Genomic DNA, 20,188 nt, shown 5'->3' on the forward strand with positions numbered 1-20,188 from the left:
TCAAAGAATCATAAAACCGTATCTAACGACTCCCACATACCATTGTCAATTGTTTAAAACACGATTAGGATATTGGGATATTAAATGCCAAAGGGTCCCGTCTTCCCCCCTAATGTATATTTTATCCCACAAGACCTTCGCCGCAATGCTGGTAAGCACTAGGAGGACATTAATTTAAACGTATAAGTATGGGTGTTGGGTAATTGGCTAAATTTGGCCTAAATACTGGTAATACCACCAATACAGAAAAGAGGAATCACGTGATTATGGTATGACGTGTTTACATATTACGTGTGGCGCTTGCAACCATTTCACATTAACGAGCGGAACCTTGCTAATAATATGATTTAGGATTATGTAATATACCTTGAAACATACAATGCACATCAGCCACCAACCCCTAATTGGCTTGGTTGTGAAACACGGCTTTAATTCGGAGCAAATTTAACTTTTTTTGCATATAACATTTTTGGTCATAACTCGGAAAGTATTGGAGGTAGAATTATTTTTGAAGCATCGTTAGAATGGTATTAATGGGACGTATAATATAAATGCAACTCTTTTTAATTTTGACCTATATTTAAAAAATATCCGCAACCACGCGGAATAGGAATCACATTTTTGATCATAACTTCGTAAATATTGGAGGTAAAATAAATTTTTAGGCACCGTTAGAATGGTATTAATGAGACAAATTATATAAATGCAACCCTTTTCAATTTTGACCTATATTTAAAAAATTATCCGCAACCACGCGAAATAGGAATCACATTTTTGGTCATAACTTCGTAAATATTGGAGGTAGAATTAATTTTTAGGCACCGTTAGAATGGTATTAAGGAGACGAATTATATAAATGCAACCCTTTTTGAGATGGGACACCTATTCATACTATTGTCTCGTACCACTGGTAGTAAACAAAGAATATTCAAAGAATTGTAAAACCGTATCCCCACGACTCCCATAGACTGTTGTTAATTGTTTAAAACACGATTATTATATTTGAATATCATGTGGGAAAGGTCCCGTCTTCCCCCAACCTACTATGACATAGTTGTTCTGTTCCATGCACCCCAATGCTTCTTTGAACCTGAATTCTCTGGGCAAGAAGCAGACGCGCTAAACACTGTACCGTGGCGCAGGGCATGAATACAAGTAAACGTAATAGAACTAACATATAGAACATTAAAGTATATAAAACATAGTCCTACTTCTTCGGGGTGTTAGGGTCGTCATCTTGAGCAACTAGTTTGAACTTAATCTCGTTGCTGGGTATGCACTGTCTTATCAGCTCCACGATTTGGTTGTGGTTTTTGTCCTCAACATTATCCCCGTTTATTTCAACCACCCTGTCTCCGTCTCGAACCCCTGCACGATCTGCGGGCCCGCCAGAAGTCAAAGATGTAATAATCTGTCAAAAATTGGTGTAAATGATGATGTTGTAATCGGATAAACTTACTTTAACTTCGCGTAGCCAGAAAACGACAGTCGTTATACACGGTTGTTCATACACTTCATGCCAGCTCACGAGTTACCAGGTATGTTAGTTAGTGTTTTTTTATGTAGAACTGATAATTTGGAAAACCCAATAATGACCACGGGAATCGTGCTAAAAACAACACATAACTGAACGGATAATAATATCCTCGCGACTCTTTATTTCCCAACGGTATCCCATCTTACCCCACATTAAGACTGACATAGGAGGTCGAAATTATAACACAAGAACAAAAAGACGGATTCTACGGCTAAAATGAATAGTTAAAGAGGCGTGGTCGCTTCATATATATTTAAAAACAGGATCGATGGCAAAATTGCACTTTTCTATAATTTATTTGTCTCAAAATTCTAATTTATTTGTGTTTCAGGATATCGAGCATTCTCTAGCATTTACAGACTAGAGTTGAAAATTATTTCACACCATCGTTATTGGGGTTTTTGGGGCGTCACGTTTTTTTAACTCTACTTACTAAGGCGCGATTTGCAATAAAATAAACCAATGCAAACACTCGTACAAAACATTCGATTATAAGAAGTCGATTTATCAGAAGCGCCGTGAGACCACTTCAAACCGTTGTTATATCTGCAGAGGCAGAACTTTGAGTTGTGGTTTAGCTATAAACGCCATTCAAACCTTACTGTGGATTGAATTCTATTATAAGGTGTATTACCAGTAAGCCTATAAGCACCTTCAAACATTTGTTCAAGTAGGGGTGGTTTGCAAATATAAACAAACCGACTTTTTATGCTGGGTCACATAGTAGGTCACAGATTATTTTTAGTTCGATGTCAAGTGCGCACAAAGATATTTTAATCTTGCGGGAACTACCAGCGCCATTTTATATGAATTGCAGTTTGGGTATATGTACGCAAATTTGGGGGATCGTAGGAGAACCTTTCAATAATAAACCGATGAATGCGCCACTACGGTGACTTGCAGTTTCTGTATGCATAAATACGAAACTGCATTTATTTATTGCAGTATAGTAACTACGGTTCCGAAGATAATAATATTCGGAAGGACAGCGCAACCACATTAAGGAATGCGTATTGAACACGACAGTCTTAGTAAAAGAGTTATGTTTGGTTTAAATCACACACGAATGGATTAAAATCCGCAAAACTATACTGTAACACGGAAAACATAAACACAAAACCCCGGGTGATATAACGTACCTGTCCCTTTCTGACGTCATCAACACGCAGAAAGAATTCGAATTCTTCATCTTCTTGCTTGATGACGTGGCATTCCCGGAAATTTACCTCTGACGTCATTTCTACTCAATGAATAAGAAATTTGGTATAAGCTAACCACTCTGAAAGTCATTTAAAAGTGACGATAACTATGTTGAAAAAACTGTATAGTAGGATGGGGAAAGATGGGACACCTTTTCATTCTATTTCTCGTATACCATTCGGCAGTACACAAAAAAAACATTCAGAGAATTATAAAACCGTATCCTGACGACTCCCACAGACCGTTGTTAATTGTTTAAAACATGATCGGGATATTTGGATATTATGTGCTAAAGGTGACCCATTTTTGTCCGCCCTACTATATATACTGAATTTACGCCAAGGTCCGTATAGCAAATATAGCGTAACAAGCGAGCTATTGGTATGTGATGTTGCAGCTGTTGGATGCAAACAAATGATTTGACAAAAGCATAAAAGGCTATATAGCCGCATATTTAAAGTAGTTTGCTCGTTGCAAAACACAAGTGTTGATGTGACAACTTATTTACACATTCCACTATAAAACAAATGATTTAATGATATTCCATGGCGCTCAAGATTGTTTAATTTGTTGAATGCATGTAACGTGACACAAAGGTTAAAGTCCGTGTCGGTAACGGTGTTTGGCAAATTGTTCAATTTATTGGTTATTCAATTACGTTTTGTCGTCGAAGCAATTAAATAAATAACTGCTGGCCATTGATTTTTTAATTAGATTCATTACAGGATCCTTAAGGATAATATGCATTTGACTAAAAGACCTGTTTAACTGCCAAAGAATCAAGAAATGCACTTCAAAATGACTAAGCAAATTGCTTTGCTAAAACTAACTTTGTTTCGTTTCATTGGCGCTATGGAAACTTGACTTTGCAAAATTAATCATTGTATTTCAATGGAATGAATAAATGTAGCTTATTTATCCTGGATGGCGGGACAACGTCAGTCGTTATATCATGGTTCAACTGATTCATACACCTCGTGCCCGCTTTCGAGTGACCACATATACAACTTTGCAAGTGATGATTTAGTTCTTATCGTTACAAGGTTTAAGCTTTGATTTTGAATGCAATTAGCGACTTAATTAGGAGAGGCTCGCTAAACGTGTTGGCACTGTGACGTCATATATTAGTTTTGTTACATCAGGTATCGCGGTACGATCGTACGCAAACGTGACGTCAGTGATAGCTGGTCAAACACGACGCTACCTATATGTATTGCAGTTTGTTTAAAATCAAACACTTAAGGGGATATCATACAGTAAGGGTGGGGGAAGATGGCACACCTTCTCTATTTTCCCGTCCTATTGGTATTAAACAAAGAACATTTAAAGAATTATAAAACCGTATTCTTACGACTGACGTTGTAAATTGTTTCGGAATATTTAAATACTAGGTGCTAAACATGTCCCATCTTACCCCATGTTACTGTACATAAACACACTATAGCTTTCACGTATGTAGAATGCAATTTCTTAAAAGTGGCAATTGGCCAACTGTGGCCTTCATGACAGGTCATATGACGTGGCACGCCTTAACACCTTATATAGCTGTACACAATAGAATATATTACTGCTGCGAGAACGTTCTTCCAAACTGAATAATTTACTATCTGCTTTTTTAAACTGAGAAAGATATACTTTACAAGATACTTTAGGTGCGCAAAGAAAAGGCTAAACTTTCTCTGATCTATCAGCTGTAAGCTATTTTCACTGTTACCTTGTGAACATGTGTGTTTACATTCAATCTATAAGGTGTCTTGAAAGCTATGAAACAAGAGTAGACAGGTCTATCTGCGCCCAGTCTTTCACGGTAAAAGCGTTATTGTTTGTTCGTATACAGCTTGAGTGAGAAAAATACCGTTCGTTTTTACTAAATCTTTAGAAAAAGCGAAGAAACATTAGGCCGCAACAGTTTTAGGGTGAAATTTAATCCAAAACGAATTAAGGTTATAGATGTACCAAAGACTTGATTTGTAAATTTTAGGAAATAATTCAATGCATTCGATCTCAAATTTCAACAATGCATTCGACCGTAACCGGCATTGTTTTCGAACAATAGCGATTATTTTATAAAAGCCTTTCGTCCAGAATTTTGTTTGACCACAAATAAACATGATTCGCATTCGTGCTATTTCATATAGTGACGTTACAAGGACTCACAACTGTGTATTGCCAAAAGATCATAAATCTCAAAAATAAAAAAACAAGTTAAGTTGTCATTAATTGTTATGTAACTGAAGTTTGCAAAGCCAGCTCGTAAATTATAAGTCAAGTCAGCTAAATACCTGCAAACACTGAAGGACGCTGTAGTTAAGAATAAAACAAACACGTGAGCAGGTATAGGGGCGTCGGTCATACGAACTAACTTCTTAAACTACAGGCACACTAACCTTGTCTTTACTGACGGAATAAAATACTAAAAGAGACAGGTAGAAAAGTACAAAACAATGTAGTCTGTAAAGTATTCTACCAGGAATATACATACCATCTCAATTAAAATTTATAGCCATTCTTTCTCTTTTTAAAAAAAGTTAGACTGAATAAACTTGAAATTAAATTCGACAAGTTCGAACATCTGAGTGATTTTTCTGTACCTTCGAAAAGTGCCGGAAGCAAACGTTAAACCTAAATCTAAATAAGCAAACTGTACTGCAGTTAATACGCCTAACTTCGCCCTGCCGTCGACCCCAGACTGTTGCCTCTTAACCAGCACAGTGAGTTGCACAATCCAAAGTTAATTATTAAGCAAGTGAACATACGCGGAGGTTATTACATGCCAGGGTTGCGTGTCATTTAACTCGTTTAAACATATCTATGTTGAAACTAATACATGGAATCGACTGGTAACGGAAATGAACAAGTAATCTATATAGACATAAGTCAACCGCAACAAGAATAAAAGATAAACCACCTAGAAATTTACGTCAAAATGTAGCTATTGATACGTAATAATTAAATATTCCAATAAATTCTAGTTTCAATTGCAATTTTAGAAATTTGTTTGACGTCACAGTACAAGAGACAATCAACGAATTCTAGCAAACAGAGGCAATGGTGATATGTCGCAATGTCAACAGTGACTAATTGTTTCGTCATATTGACTTAAATAGATCGGTATTTAACTCAAATATATTCCCATGTCCTTACGTTGCCCCAAACTGAATTATTTTGACCACTTTAAGGCAGTTTTAATCATTAACCTAAAACAGAGATTTCATATTTTGCGTTTAATAATAATTAAGGGCCTAATATTTAAATTCAAAGTATTTTAGAAAATAGGCATTGGAAAATACATATAATCATATATCTTGCGGTTAAAGTGTTTTATACTGCGGTAAATGATTGCACTTGCTTTAAAACAAACACGTGCAGAATCCACAACTTACCTGATTCTGAGTAGTCGCTTTCAACTACTAAGGCTGGGTTATCGTAACCGTGAAGGAGTTTAATGGACGGAGGGCTGAAAGAAGATGCATTAATTGTTACTCGTAGAAGTTTATTTAGATCTGGCCACCAAATTACTGTTCGTAAATTAGGGTGGGAAAAGACGGGATACCTTTAGTACATAATATCCAAATATCCTGATCGTTTAAAACAATTACCAACGGTCTATGGGAGTCGTGAGGATACGTTTTATAATTCTTTAAACGTGTTTTGTTTACTACCAAATTGTACGAGAAAATAAAATGTAAGTGTGTCCTATCTTTCCCCATTCACTATATGCTATATATATTGTTCTTTGGGGTAAGATGGGATAAGGGTATAGCACATATATCCCGTATTGCTTAATCGTGATTTTTAATATTAAATGAAGATACGGTTATTCAATTCTGTAAACATTTTTAGGATACTATATCAAATAGTACTACAAAAGAGAACTAAAATATGTCCCATATTACCCCACCCTACTATATTGCTCTTTTATTTTGACATTTGGAATATGTGTGTTTTCTATTAACAGCGAAGGGTTACAAAGTATTGTATTTATAAACGACCCAGGTGTATGAGAGTGCGTTAAACAAATAAATTATTGATTATTTTAAGTTTAAAAAAGTCACGTGGGATTCTAAAAACCACAAACATTGAATTTAAAAGACTTTAATTAAAAATTGATTTTACTCTAAAATTCGTGAAATTAATTTTGGATTCATATCATAAAAGTAAATATCATAAAAGTAAAATCGTTTACCTTAATGGTGTTTCTTCGTCAATGGTTCGGCCAACAACTGCAACAAATTATAACATTCTATCTTTAAATCTAAAGTAATGCAACACATAAAAGTTATATACTTTTAAATTGCGTTAAATAAATAAGCTTGGTAAGAAACTAAATACTAAGAGTGATTCATAAAGTTTGGCACCATCGGTCATATGAATGCGAAGCCATCCCGTTATAGAATTCCTCTTATATACACCGTTTCTCATTTTGTTTGCGTTTAAGTGTTGCGCACATGTAATATATTACAAAACCCAGTGCTTCCCACGATAAGGTATAAACATTTTGTATTATATAATTTTACTTATTAGGCGTGTATAAATATTTTGGGATATTATTTAAATGAAAAAAAATGGGGAGCACTGCACATTGTATGATCATGTACAAATATTTAAAGTTGTATAAAAGTATTACACCATACATGCGCGATACTTCCAAAACGAACACCTCATTTACAGTTTATGAATTGTACAAAAATTTATAATAATCCTCATTCTAAATTATATTTATTCATGGCCTACTTAAGATATATAGCTGCGCGGGTGAGATGGGACATCTTTTCATACCATTTTCTCTTCCCGTTTGGTAGTAAACAAAAAATTATAAAACTGTACCCCCACCACTCCCATGAACCGTTGTTAACTGTTTAAAACACGATCAGGATATTTGAATATTATGTGCTAAAGGTGTCCCATCTTACCCCACCGTACCATATTTAGCTAGCAATATGTTTTCTTAACTTAAACGTGTTTTGAGAGTTGTTTGTTATTTTAGGCCCCTTAAATCCTGTTTGGTTTATACGAAGTTTAAGAGGTTTAATTATTCCCATTAAATGTGCGCGTGCCATCGGTGGCTTTATTAATGGCGGGTTTGTATTGATTTAATGACAACTGACGCAGACAATCCTTTGTCTTTTGTATAATTACAACTTCCACATTCACCAATATTGAAGTGCTTTGATCGCATTGAAAGTTAGAAAGATATACGAAGCCAGTCCTAAACTTAATGACAGATACCACCGAAAGTTTATAGTTGGAATACATTTAAAATCAGTTTGCAAAAATGTATTTCTTTTTGCATCAACTCAATGTCGTGAATCTATCGTCTTACGAAACAAAAACTCCAAACAACCGGAATTATCTTGGAAATAACCATGGTATGTATACGGTAATATTACTTTCCCAATGCTAATGTTATACCAAAAAAACAAACAGATAAAACAATGAGTAACGTAGTTAGATAAACGTTTCAAACACTTTTTAAGTGTTTTCTTGAACAGTTGTGCATATATCAGCTCTCTATACCTTGCGGCTTAAGGGCAAACAATACACATGTTTGTGTCTACATTACCAGTAATTGTAAAGTACCTCAACTAATATTACTGCATAAGAATAATTATAATAACACTGCATAAGCACCATAGCTTTCCTGAATTTAATATTACACTCAATGCTAAACAACGTTCCTTGGCGAAGCTTACACATTCCAACAACAACAGGGCTGTGCGGAATTTTGAGCGTAATCAAGTGTTGGAAAGATCGTATAATAGACAAAACCGTTTCGAACAACTTTCAAGTGCACTCCTAACGTTCTTGGGGGATTGCCTTCTCTGCGATGGTAAATAGTAAATCTATCAGCGCTGTGAGTGCTACACGAAAATGAAGGTTCTGTGTTTTCTCGTGTTTACAAAAGATGAGTGTTCGATTTGCTGAGAGAATAGATTTATTGGTTTCATTGTACCTGTGTATAGCATACGGTTAGCAAATAAGGATAATGAACGTATTTACTTTCAATGGCTCATAACATGGATACAGTTGTCATCAAATATAGAATGAAGAAGTAAGAATAGCACAAGGTGATAAAACAAGTAGAAAACATCCAAAATAATTCAAATTTGGTAGCAAAGCATTGCACGACACAATTGATTTAAAAACACAGTAATTTTCAACTTGCATCGTATCATACGTTCTAGCTATGTTATGTATTTTGTAACGTCATTACGTACGACGTTGAGACAATGACGTCATTGCTTATGACGTCACCGAGGAACTGTCAATCTGTTCGATTTACCAGGGTATGTTCGAAACCTCCGGGACTCTGTTGGTAGATCCGGTCTGTAAAGAATTCCATTTTAACAATCATTTTTAAGAAGAGCACGTGTTACAAAATAAAAAAAAAGTTTAAGTTAAAGCAGTGGTTTCCAACGTAGAAGGAATGACTAATTATCTTGCGTTTAACACATTGTAGGGTGGGTTAAGATTGGACACCTTTTTATTCTATTTTCTCGAAATATTTGGTAGTAAACAAAGAACGTTTAAATAATTTTAAAACTGTATTCTCACGACTCCCATAGATTGTTGGTAATTGTTTAAAGCACGATCAGGATATTTGGATATTGAGTGTTAAAGGTGTCCCATCATCTTCCACCCTACTATTATGTAAGTTAAAACCGCCATATAACGATTTTTGATAAAATTACTAATATAGCGATGAGTCGCGCAGTAAAACTATTTGTTCATCAAGACAAATCCTTGGAAAGGTTGGGAAATACTGCTTTAAATAAACTTGATGAAACAAATAATAATGGTTTCAAATTCACACAACGTAGTTACCTGACAGTCAGTGCACTGTTAGATCTTCTACAAACGTCTTCTGTGATATTTCGAAGTATTTGTCGACGCCGATGAAAATTCAGGCATACGTCATCGTCTGCGTAATTACGCGATATGTGACGTCATGAATTAACGCTCTAGTGCGCACGCGCTTTACTCGAACAAGGCGAAAACAAACAAACTAATATCGAAAGTTAATTATTACCCATGATAAAATTTTAACTGCTAGATCATGCTGTCTTAACGTTTAAATACCTCAACCATCGCTACTGACTTTTACCGCAATTGTACTTTAACTAAAAAGTGAAAAATGAACGCGCTTAAGTTTGCACAAAGTATATGAAAATTAAAAAGGCCAAAAAAGTAGCTCTCTTTTAATAATCAAATAATATAATATATAATATGTCTATGCTTACCCATCATTCGTCTTCTGCTTGAGAAATGGGCAAATGAGAATGAATATACTAGAACAACGAGACACACTGCAACGGTGGATGCGATCACAGCTCCTATCCAACTTGTACCTCTACTTTGGATCGTAGCTGTTGTTGTACCTGAGCAAACAGATAAGCTTTAACATAAGGAGATATTTGCGTTACACAACCCATGCACAGCCTGTTCGTTGCATAAGAATATAACGGCAACTTAGTCTGACTGTTTATGGGTATGGACGTTCGTTGCATAACAAGATTATTGTACGAGTTGTGTCTTTACGCACATTTTTCTTCATTTCCATCTCAGTTTGTTTTAAATAAACGCAAGTAAATGGGAGATTTTGTTGTAATTTTTATTGCATCGTGGGTTTGCCAACCACGCTTTTATTTTACACTTTTACTAATTTGACATTTTAAAAAGAGGTTCAAAATTAATTAATTTTAAGTTCAATTTTGTATTAAATCATGTGGGGCTATATTGCAACAAAAAAGAAAGTCGTGCCGCGAAGTAACTTGACCAATGAGACAATAAGACACAATTACTTGCCTGGGAAGTTAGTAGGGAGTGATGTAACAGCCGAGATTGCTGTTCCGCATCCTGTGTTGACTCCCCAACACAGCCTAACCCTCAAATCCCAAGTATGTTGTGATGATAATGTCACTTTACATATCTCTGTCCAAACTGCAGCACACCAAGTGAGCGGTCGCCAAAGGTTTCTATAAAACAAATATAAAAGGTTAGTGGTTGAATTAATGGTACAATGTATCTAGCATGCTAATTATACAACATGAAGTATAGTATAGTAGGGTGGGGGAAGATGGGACACTCATCGCCTACTAAAGATAGCTTTAGTAGGCCATGTAATATCTTTAGGAATATCTTTAGTAGGCCATGGGACACCTTTCGTTTTGTTTTCTTGTCCCATTTTGTAGTAAACAATGAACAATCAAACAAATATATAACCGTATCCTCACGACTCCGGTATAGACCGTTGTTTATTGTTTAAAACTCGATCAGAAAATTTGGATATTAACAGAGTGGCTGTTGATACAAGTCAGACGCCACTGGAAATTTCCGTTTAGGAAACAATATCTACAACAATTTGACATACAGCACGCTAAATATTTGAGCCCACTACAAAGGCGGCAGTTTCATTATCAGATTAATTTTCCTGTCAGGGGATTTCGCTTACCATCGATTTGTGGATTTCTGTTTACATTGGCAGGTAAAAATAACGTGTTTAGTGTTGCCGGATTAAAAATCTAGGCCATTACCCTTTATTCATTCTTGCTTCAACCTTCACGCATCTGGGAACACTGCTTGAGTTCCAGGACAACAAACGTTCTTCCAAATCTTCGGTCAGCCGCCAACGAACGCAACCCCTGATGACGTCATAAATGACGTCACGAATCCCCACGTCATTGACTAGAGAGGTAGGGACAGTCGTGGTAGGAACGAACGTTGTTTTAGTTGGTGCTGGAGCATGTGGTGTGTTGGATGGCAGTTGATTGGTTTGGGTGGTTGTGTTTAATAATAGGGGAATTAGCGTCGCTTTGACGGAACCTGTGGCAGTTATAAGGTTAGGTCAGTGAATATAATTATTTGTGGTCAAACGTTTTATAACACGGATGTTCTTTACACCCATATGTCATGTTGTAGATAACTACTTTAGGAACCGTTTTTTAAGTGTATGATTGGCAATTTGGACAACCCATTAGTGACCTCTGGGTTGGAGCAGTTCTTGCAAAGTGATTGCCCAAGGACACAAATACGCCCACAATGGTAGCAGCGTTGAGAATCCAACTAAAATGCTTTGAGAAGGCAGGCGACCTAATCCAATTGCCTACTACAAAAGCCTAAAAAATAAGGTTCACTTTTTAGAATACCCACCAAACGTTGTGATAATAATCTCTTCCGATTTCTCTCCTTGCCCTGCTTTGTTTCGTCCAAACACATACAGCGAGTAGGTGGTGCTTTCGTTTAATGGCGTAATGTAACATGACGTCAGCTCACATGACGTCACGAGTAACAGACTCATGGGAGAATGAAGCCATATTTCGCAGAAGAGTGACTCGCCATCCAAGAAGTCTGACGTCACAGACCAACTTATAGCTATGCTATTTCTATTAAGACTTTCCAATTTGAGGTTGGCGGGTGGGGGTGGGACATCTGGAAAAAATATTTGTTCCAGGTAAATATTTAAGCAAGTTTATGTTAATTGTTATGTTTAAGTTTTTGTGCAAATGTTTGCTCTTAGTTTTCAAATGTGTATTCGCGGCAAAGTTGTTAGCGCACCTACCTATGGACAATACGGGTTCGACGATAAAATGTAGCAATGGAAAACATGTGTTTTTAGGACTCTGATATGTAATTACTCGTATGACGATATGAAACACGTGAAAAACAACCTGTTTTATAAAGACTGTCGTTTAAAATAACTTGCATTTATTTAAACACCACTGTGACCTTGACCTCATTTTACTTTTTGTGTATGTTTGAACTTAAAGCATGTTAAACAGAAAGCGAATTGATTCACACAACATCAATAACTTAACCATTATGTAAATTACTCGAAATATTTTATAGGCAAAAATGCAGCCAATCTTACCTATTCTAATCAAATCAAAATAAATTTTATCTCTTCCCAAAGTATTAGAAGAAGAACAGTAGTAGGTCCCAAAATCTCTGATCCCAACACGAGATATCTAAAATGTATAAATAAATGTGATTAAACGATTGTTTGATAAAAGCATTTATAAAACTTATAGTATTGCGATTATTCGTATAAAACTTGGCACCCATAAAAATATATGTGTTCCATAACATTGAGTCGCCTAATTCCAACCCCTCGGAGCTCTAATGGTTGGTTTAGAAGTTGTTGGAAAAACATATTAATAGTGAGGAACGGTTAGTAGGAAAAGTTATTGTCAAGATGGTGGTTCAGGGTTAAAAGCGGTAGAATAACGATGGTTTCACATTGGAAATCTCAGCTTGACGTTATCCTAGATATTAGATGTCGTCGAATCTTTAATTTTCGTGTCACAAACTTACAAATGACAAGAAAACACTAAATGTAAGCTATGCCTAACACTCCAAACGTTTATACATTACCATTAACATGCTCTCTAGCGACGTTTCTGTTCGTTTCGATTTAATGACGTATGTGCGACCTCTTGTTCCGTTTCGTATCATGCTGGATATCCCAATACCTGATGACGTCATTAATGACGCATGCGAGTGTGACCATTCAAGTTCTGGAACCGGATAACCCGAAGTTGCACACGTTATGTTGACGTCATCGCCAATAACAGCACGAAGACTTGATGATGACGTAATAATGTTGGACGGAACTGAAATTTTATAAAAAAAATGTATGGAAGGGTAGTTATTTTTATTTGTATGGCAGCTGTTCCATATCTCGTGCACGTTACGAGTTACAGCATATGTAATCTTGCGGCTATACATTCTTTTTGACACTAACATTAAAAATGCGCTAAAAAAGGCTGGAATGGAGCAATTTCCGTTAAGTGTCTTGCCTAAGGACAAACTAGCCCAGGATGGTAGTAGCGCTGAGCCTCTCATTCGTAACCGAAAATGTATATACGCATTCATAAAATATAGGCATTAAATACATAACCAACTTACAATGTACTCGAACTTTGGTTTCTTTAAAAATCATTCCAAGATAGTTGGTGACGTGGCATCTGTATGAACCACTGTCTGTTGACGTCATATTTATCAAGTGAAGGCTTGTGACGTCATTTGTGACGTTTGATGTTGTGTTTGTGACGTGTGCAGTGAATTTGACGGAGTCTTTAAACCTGTGGATAATTATGACGCAACTAAAACTAAGCAAATGAATGAATGTAGCGACAGTCATTACCACATGTGCTGTTATTTCACTCGCTTACGAGTTATTATAACTTTTTAAGTATTTTTTACAAGGAGTTTTTTGTTTTAATGTATGACTGACGATTTTAAGTTTTTAAATAACCCATAAGGAACCTCTTGGGTTGAAGCAATTGCAGTTAAGTTTCATGCCAGAGGACGCATACGCACACAATGCTGGTGGCGCCAACGAGACTTGAATCGTAAACTCCAGGTAGTCGGGGGTGCTAACCACTCTTGCACGGCGCCTGAAGAATTACGTAGAAAAAGTATGACGTCATATGTTACCATGAATAAGTGGGCGAAGGCAGAGAATCAGCAACACATGGTAGTGTGACGTCAGTGCCAATAATGACGTCATAAGCAGATAGCATCATGCGCGTAAAATGTGGAGGGTCTGAAAAATTGGTTGAGTTAAGTTTGTGAACCGTGTGATTATATGTATCATAGATATATAGCTGCGTTTCATCTATTTTGTGAAGTTATATAATAGCAATTGATACTTACATAAAACTCGTACATCAACTTGGCTTTTCTGTGGAGGTCCAATTCCATTTGAAACTGTGCAGGTAAATGTACCCGCATCACTTTGCTCTACTGGTTGTACCACGATACTGCCGTTCCCGTAAACCATATATTTGTCGTCGTTGCTTTTGCTCAAAGAGGATAAAGTTTTAAATGAGGGGGTTTTCCACTCGTACCAAGGCAGGGGGTTTCCCGTCCCAAAGCAATGAAGAACAAGGGTTTCTCCCACCACAGTATCGATGACGTAACTTGATGACGTAGTTGAGTAGTTAGCTGCAGCAGTGTACGGATGACGTGATATTTTTGCCGGGTCTAAAAGTTTGGAAATATAAAATTTAGCAAGGAACATATTAATACTTCTCTTTTTTTAAACGGACTTCTTTAGTTTCACGGATTGACCATGTGGGGGGGGGGGTGCAGCCGTAAAGTAATAAAAGTGAGATCGTGGCATTACTACAGGGAGTTATACACGCAAAACAGCATTTTATTAAGTTTAAGAAACAGATTGTAGTCCAAGCATTACCAGCATAGCAAGATAATATTCAACTCAAGTATTTAGTTGAGGATCCACGTTGTTTCAATGTTAGATTATACTTACACCGAACATCCAAAGTAATGTTGACGACATCTTCGTTCCCAATCCCATTGTATGCAGAACAAGTGTAAGAACCAGCAACAAGACGTTTCACTTCTTTTATCTCAAGTTTAGTTCCATTCTCAGTTTTTGAAATCCTGTGGTGAAACTATTGTGTGAATTCTTATGAATGAATGAATGAATGAATGTAAATTTATAACACGGGTGTTTTGTTTCATACACCACGTGCCCGTTACCACGTATGTGAAGGATTAAGTATGGCTGATTTTTGGGGCAAACCATTAGTGACCACTGGGTTGGAGCAATTGGTGTAAAGAAAAATTAAGTGGGCTTGATATCGGCATATACAAAAATTTGAAACCGTAATTATTAAACGCACATTTCACTCTGAAAATATATCAGTTGAGGTATACCAAAGGTTCTTCGTTTCACAACAATCCCCGCACAGTTAAAAGTAAAACATAAAAGTGTGTTTGAAGCAATAATGACAAACAAAGTTAAACTTACCGTAAATATGGCATCGTCTCTTTTGCCTGGAACCCAAAGTAAGACGACCTAGAAAGCACATAGACTTTAAAAGTCTAACATAATATTGTGGGATATAGCATAGTAGGTTGGGGTAAGAAGGTACGTGTTTTCATTCTCTTGTATCGTCCCGTTTGGTAGTAAACAAAGAATATTACAGACTTATATAACCATATCCCCACGACTCTAAAAATAGCGTTAATAATTGTTAAAAACACGATCACAAAATATAACATATAATGTGCCAGTATCTATCCTTCTTACCCTACAGTATTAAGCAAGACATTAAATTGGATTTGATTTTCCAAGTGACAAAATTTTGATTGGTCGATTTAAACTACACCAATAATCTCCACCAATCACATTTATTCTTACCACCCGAACAAATCGATCGGTTGTCCCTCATAATACCACTTATACGTCACATTCGAAGGAACCGCTGTAGCAGATAACTGCAGTGTGACGTCATCTCCTTCTAAAGTTTCTAAGACTCGAAAATGATCGCCGTCAAATTTTGCTTCGTCTATGGTGGGAAGGGAAAGAACAGTCAATTTATAAGTTATAAAATTTATTATATATAGGTTTTAACAAAATGTACCGTATATGCCTATCTAACAAAGTTGCGCGACGTTTGAAATATATATAGTAGGTTGGGGTAAAAACAAAACATCATGCAAGGAATTATAAAACCTAATCATCAAGATTTCCATAGACCGTTGTTAATTGTTTAAATTATTTGCTAAAATGTGTCCCGTATTCCCCACCATCCTACTATACATTGAAGCCTTGATTAAATTTACTGCAAGACACTTACGGTTAAGATGTAAGCGAAAGAATATTTGATTTGAACCAGCTTCGTTACTCGCCACACAACGATATCTGCCTTCTAATCTTTCAATGAAACCTTTGATATAAAAAATTATTAAAATGCGTTTCTCGTAAAACGTAAAGTGTCCTATGAGTAATCCAACGTTATTATAGAGACGGAGTAAAATACATGCATATAGGTATCCCAGCACTTTATGCTGCAGCGTATAAACACAGGCAGCGTGTTTGTGGGTAAAATGAAGATATATACTATATTCTTTACAGGAATAAAGTTCTATACGGTATGGCAAGATGGCTGGATGAAATAAGCCGGAATTTGCCCGTTGTTTCATACCATAATATATATATTTTTGAATTTTTGATTTTTTTGTTACGTTTTTTCAATTACGATAATAAAGAGTAATGAACAAACCAAATGTTTCATTAAAACAAAGATGTATACGTTTTACAACTATAGTTACCGTTGATGTAAAGTGACTTGCCATTCACGAATCTTAGTTTTCTTCTATCGTTCTCATCATTTAGTGGAACTTCTTCAGAATATGGTGGTTGATGGTACCTTGAAAGATCGTATTAAGTAAATTAATTTCATAAATATTTTTTGTGCAATATATAGTAGGGTGGGGAAAGATGGGACACTTTTTCATTATATTTCGCATAGCGGGCCAATGACAGTCGTTAAAACAAAGCTGTCTCAATTTATACACCTCATGCTCACAGGTTACCACTTATATAACTTTGTATTTGACTATTTTTTCCCCATGTAATTTAAAATTTGGTCACATACGCGACGGAGAGAGATTTAATGTAGACAATATTTTGACTTACCAAATATAAGTTATGTTATCTGGCTTGGCGTCTGCTTTACACGGCAGTGTCGTCACGTCACCCTCGTTTAGATATAACGTTGTGTTTCTACGTTGGTTGAACACCGGGGGATCTGCATGATTTAGATTCGTAAGTTTAAACTATTCTAAAGGGGTTATTCTTACAAAAGAGTGCAAACTATTTTAATGAAAACAGACCTGTTTATCTTCTACAACATGAATCTATTTTACAAAAAATCAAAATATAATTTGAAATTTGTTCTTAAAATCGGTACAAAAACAATTATCTCCGCAAGGAATTTATATAAAAAGCCGCTTTTTCAAAAAGTCTGCCTCAGATGTAAAAAAAACTGGTAACATTATTTATTCTATTGCCTCATTTATATTCTCCATACCGAACTCCATACATTATAGCCTACTCAGTAAAAATAGACATTCCGTTGTTTTTTTTACTTACAAATAACAGTTAGTTCAGTTACAGATTCGTCTTGCTCAAAACTTGGCAATGGCGTCACCTGACAGCGATACCTTCCTTCGTCCGTTTGATTGACAGGTTCTATTTCGAGTGACGCAGCACCTACCAGTCTCAGTCTAGGTGATTCCCCCTTCTTTGACTACACAGAAACAGTACGATTTCAATGAACAAGAAATCTACTTAAAACGTTTATTTGGACTTGATGTATATGAATGATGGCTAGCAAAAGCATGGGGGGAATTTCTAAAAATGTTACAAATAATAAGAGTATTTACATTTAAAAGATTAAAGCGTTTTTAAACGGGTAAATTCTAAAAGACGGGACAAATTATCATTCTATTTTTTCGTAACTTTTAGTAGTAAACAAAAAAAAAGGATACTGTGTTCTAAAGGTGTCCCGTCTATTCTCACCGCACTATAAAGATATTTTTGGTTTTGGTATTAAACGACTATTGATTTTATGAAAAACAACAAGTAGGATAGTTTACCTGAGAGTTGAACACAGTTGTTGGAATGTCAGTAACTTGATCAATCTTCTGCCACAGAACTACGAACATTGTATCAGTTGGATTCTGGTGCTTATACACGCATCGTAACACCCCTCTGCTGCCCTCTAACGCAACCTCTTCTTCAGCAGTTGACACTCGTAAAGTTACAACTGAAATTTACAGAAAATATTCATTTTAGAAAAAAAACAATTGTTGATAGTAAGCAAGAAGTGTAAAACGTTAAAGACGAAAGTCTTGTCGAAAATTATTCAAAAAACAAAGAACTCTACAATTTGCAAAAAAAAACATAGAAATAAATGTGGTTTTAAAAGAAATTTTCGATCATGCGAGCTCTAACACGCCAAGGCACTTTGCATACGAATCTAATCCGTTTTGATCGCATTAAATATCATATGGTCACCCAGGGACACATATGTCTGCACTATATGAGCATATGCTGCCCACAATTTTGACGGCAAAGATATTATTTACCATGAGCCATTATACGAGTTGTTCAGTTTTTTAAAGAAACTAAAAGGTGTCTTTTAACAAGACAAATAAGGATATACTCTGATGATTTTTTGCAGTATATTGCAGAACAAACGTCGGTCTATTTTATTTTAAACTCGTATTAAATAATATAGTGGGGTGGGGGAATAAGATGGGACACATTTAACACATAATTTTTAAACATTCTGATCGTGTTTTAAACAATTAAGAACGGTCAATGGGAGCCATGACCATGCGGTTTAATAATTCTTTGAATGTTCTTTGTTTACTACCAAATGAGACGAGAAAATGGAATGCAAAGGCGTCCCATCTTCCCTCACCCTACTATACATAATATAATATACTGCGTAGCCACAAAATAGAACCCAACTTACCATAATGTGAAACACTGAGGCTTATTAATACTCCGTACATGAAATAAACTTGAAACATCGTTCAGTTTTCTAAGTAGCATGGTCAGAAGAATAAATTTACCCTAACGTTGAAAAACATCCTTAAAATTCAAAACACAAGTTAGATATTTGGAGTTAGTCAACTTTAGTTTAAACTACTGATCCCGTGGCTTGTTTGGCTGTATGACCTCACCCATTTAGAATATAACAGATATTTGACACATTATAGTTATAACTGATGGTAACTTATTGGTCTGATCGTTGTAACCAATAACCATTTGCTATATACATACTAATCTTCACACGACCTCATACTAGAAATGTTCTTACAACTAAATAATGCGTCCCTTAAAATATAGATAATTTGTTCTAAACCTGCCAGCTATTTCAAACCTTAAACAGCTTTCTGTTTGCGACGGATCTTCAAATCATTCTCTTTTATTTCTCACTACAGGGATGTTTAGTTAAATTGGGAAAGAGGGGACACTTTTAGCACATAATATCCAAATATCCTGATCAGGTTTAAAACACCTACAACAACGGTCTATGTCAGTCGTGAGGATACGGTTTTATAATTATTTCAATGTTCTTTGTTTACTACCAAATTCGACGAGAAAGTAGAATAAAGCGGTGTCCAAACTTCCCCCAGCCTACTATCTATATAGGCAGCTTCTCTCTATCCTAGTTGGGCAGATCAAGTCACTGCATCTACACTATAACAAAGAGATCTCCTTCGAAAAATACTAATCATAAACATTTCCAAAAATGTGAAACTGCCCTGCCATTATAAGCTCGTAAATGGAATGCTTTTTGCAAAACGCTTCAGACACGCTTGAATGCGCATAGATCCGATTACGTAATGCAGCATATGTCGTCATCGTTACGTCACACAATCCCGATTAATTTAGTCTTAACCGGATTTATTTGTATGTGGCTTTGGTTTGGTGCTGGAACTTGTAAACATAAGGTTTTGAATCGTGGGAGTCGCCTTAAGAACGATAATGATTTACGCTGAGTTAACTCATAAATCAAAACTTTTCCTAATGATGTCTTATTAGCAATAAACCGATATGCCGACATAGATTTTTGGTCACTAGTATAGTTAGTGATGATTATCACTGTTTCGCTTTTTCCAAAT

At 35.8% G+C, this 20,188-nt stretch overlaps 1 protein-coding gene across 3 annotated transcripts; it reads right to left on the reverse strand.

Moving 5' to 3' along the window:
• Positions 1–1,175: 1,175 nt before the first annotated feature.
• LOC100179939 (hemicentin-1-like) lies at positions 1,176–19,189 on the reverse strand. 3 transcript variants are annotated; one of them, XM_018817165.2, is made up of 22 exons: positions 19,033–19,189; positions 18,149–18,318; positions 17,643–17,799; positions 17,187–17,298; positions 16,820–16,917; positions 16,345–16,434; positions 15,906–16,053; positions 15,513–15,560; positions 15,009–15,142; positions 14,393–14,722; positions 14,174–14,282; positions 13,643–13,818; positions 13,109–13,347; positions 12,606–12,702; positions 11,888–12,166; positions 11,272–11,560; positions 10,544–10,713; positions 9,979–10,116; positions 6,924–6,960; positions 6,121–6,194; positions 2,677–2,777; positions 1,176–1,411 (listed from the first exon to the last, which is right to left on the reverse strand). In XM_018817165.2, exons 1-22 carry the CDS (start codon positions 19,088–19,090, stop codon positions 1,208–1,210), a joined length of 3,258 nt encoding a protein of 1,085 aa, XP_018672710.1. In that variant the 5' UTR covers positions 19,091–19,189; the 3' UTR covers positions 1,176–1,207. The 3 variants fall into 3 exon arrangements, with proteins under 3 accessions (XP_018672710.1, XP_026696022.1, XP_026696023.1); XM_026840221.1 differs by lacking the exons at positions 1,176–1,411; positions 2,677–2,777; positions 6,121–6,194; positions 6,924–6,960 and adding exons at positions 8,655–9,064; positions 9,563–9,659; XM_026840222.1 differs by lacking the exons at positions 1,176–1,411; positions 2,677–2,777; positions 6,121–6,194; positions 6,924–6,960 and adding an exon at positions 8,655–9,064.
• Positions 19,190–20,188: the final 999 nt, after the last annotated feature.

Source organism: Ciona intestinalis, unplaced genomic scaffold (assembly GCF_000224145.3).
Source record: "Ciona intestinalis unplaced genomic scaffold, KH HT001149.1, whole genome shotgun sequence".
NCBI lineage: Eukaryota > Metazoa > Chordata > Ascidiacea > Phlebobranchia > Cionidae > Ciona > Ciona intestinalis.

Excerpts from the sequence above, each read along its gene's own strand:
- LOC100179939 (XM_018817165.2), bottom strand. The coding sequence starts at position 19,090 with ATGTTTCAAGTTTATTTCATGTACGGAGTATTAATAAGCCTCAGTGTT. Across the intron at positions 18,319-19,032 it reads CCTCAGTGTTTCACATTATG|TTGTAACTTTACGAGTGTCA; the intron begins GTAAGTTGGGTT and ends TGTAAATTTCAG. Across the intron at positions 6,961-9,978 it reads AAGCAGAAGACGAATGATGG|TTGTTGGCCGAACCATTGAC; the intron begins GTAAGCATAGAC and ends AATTTGTTGCAG.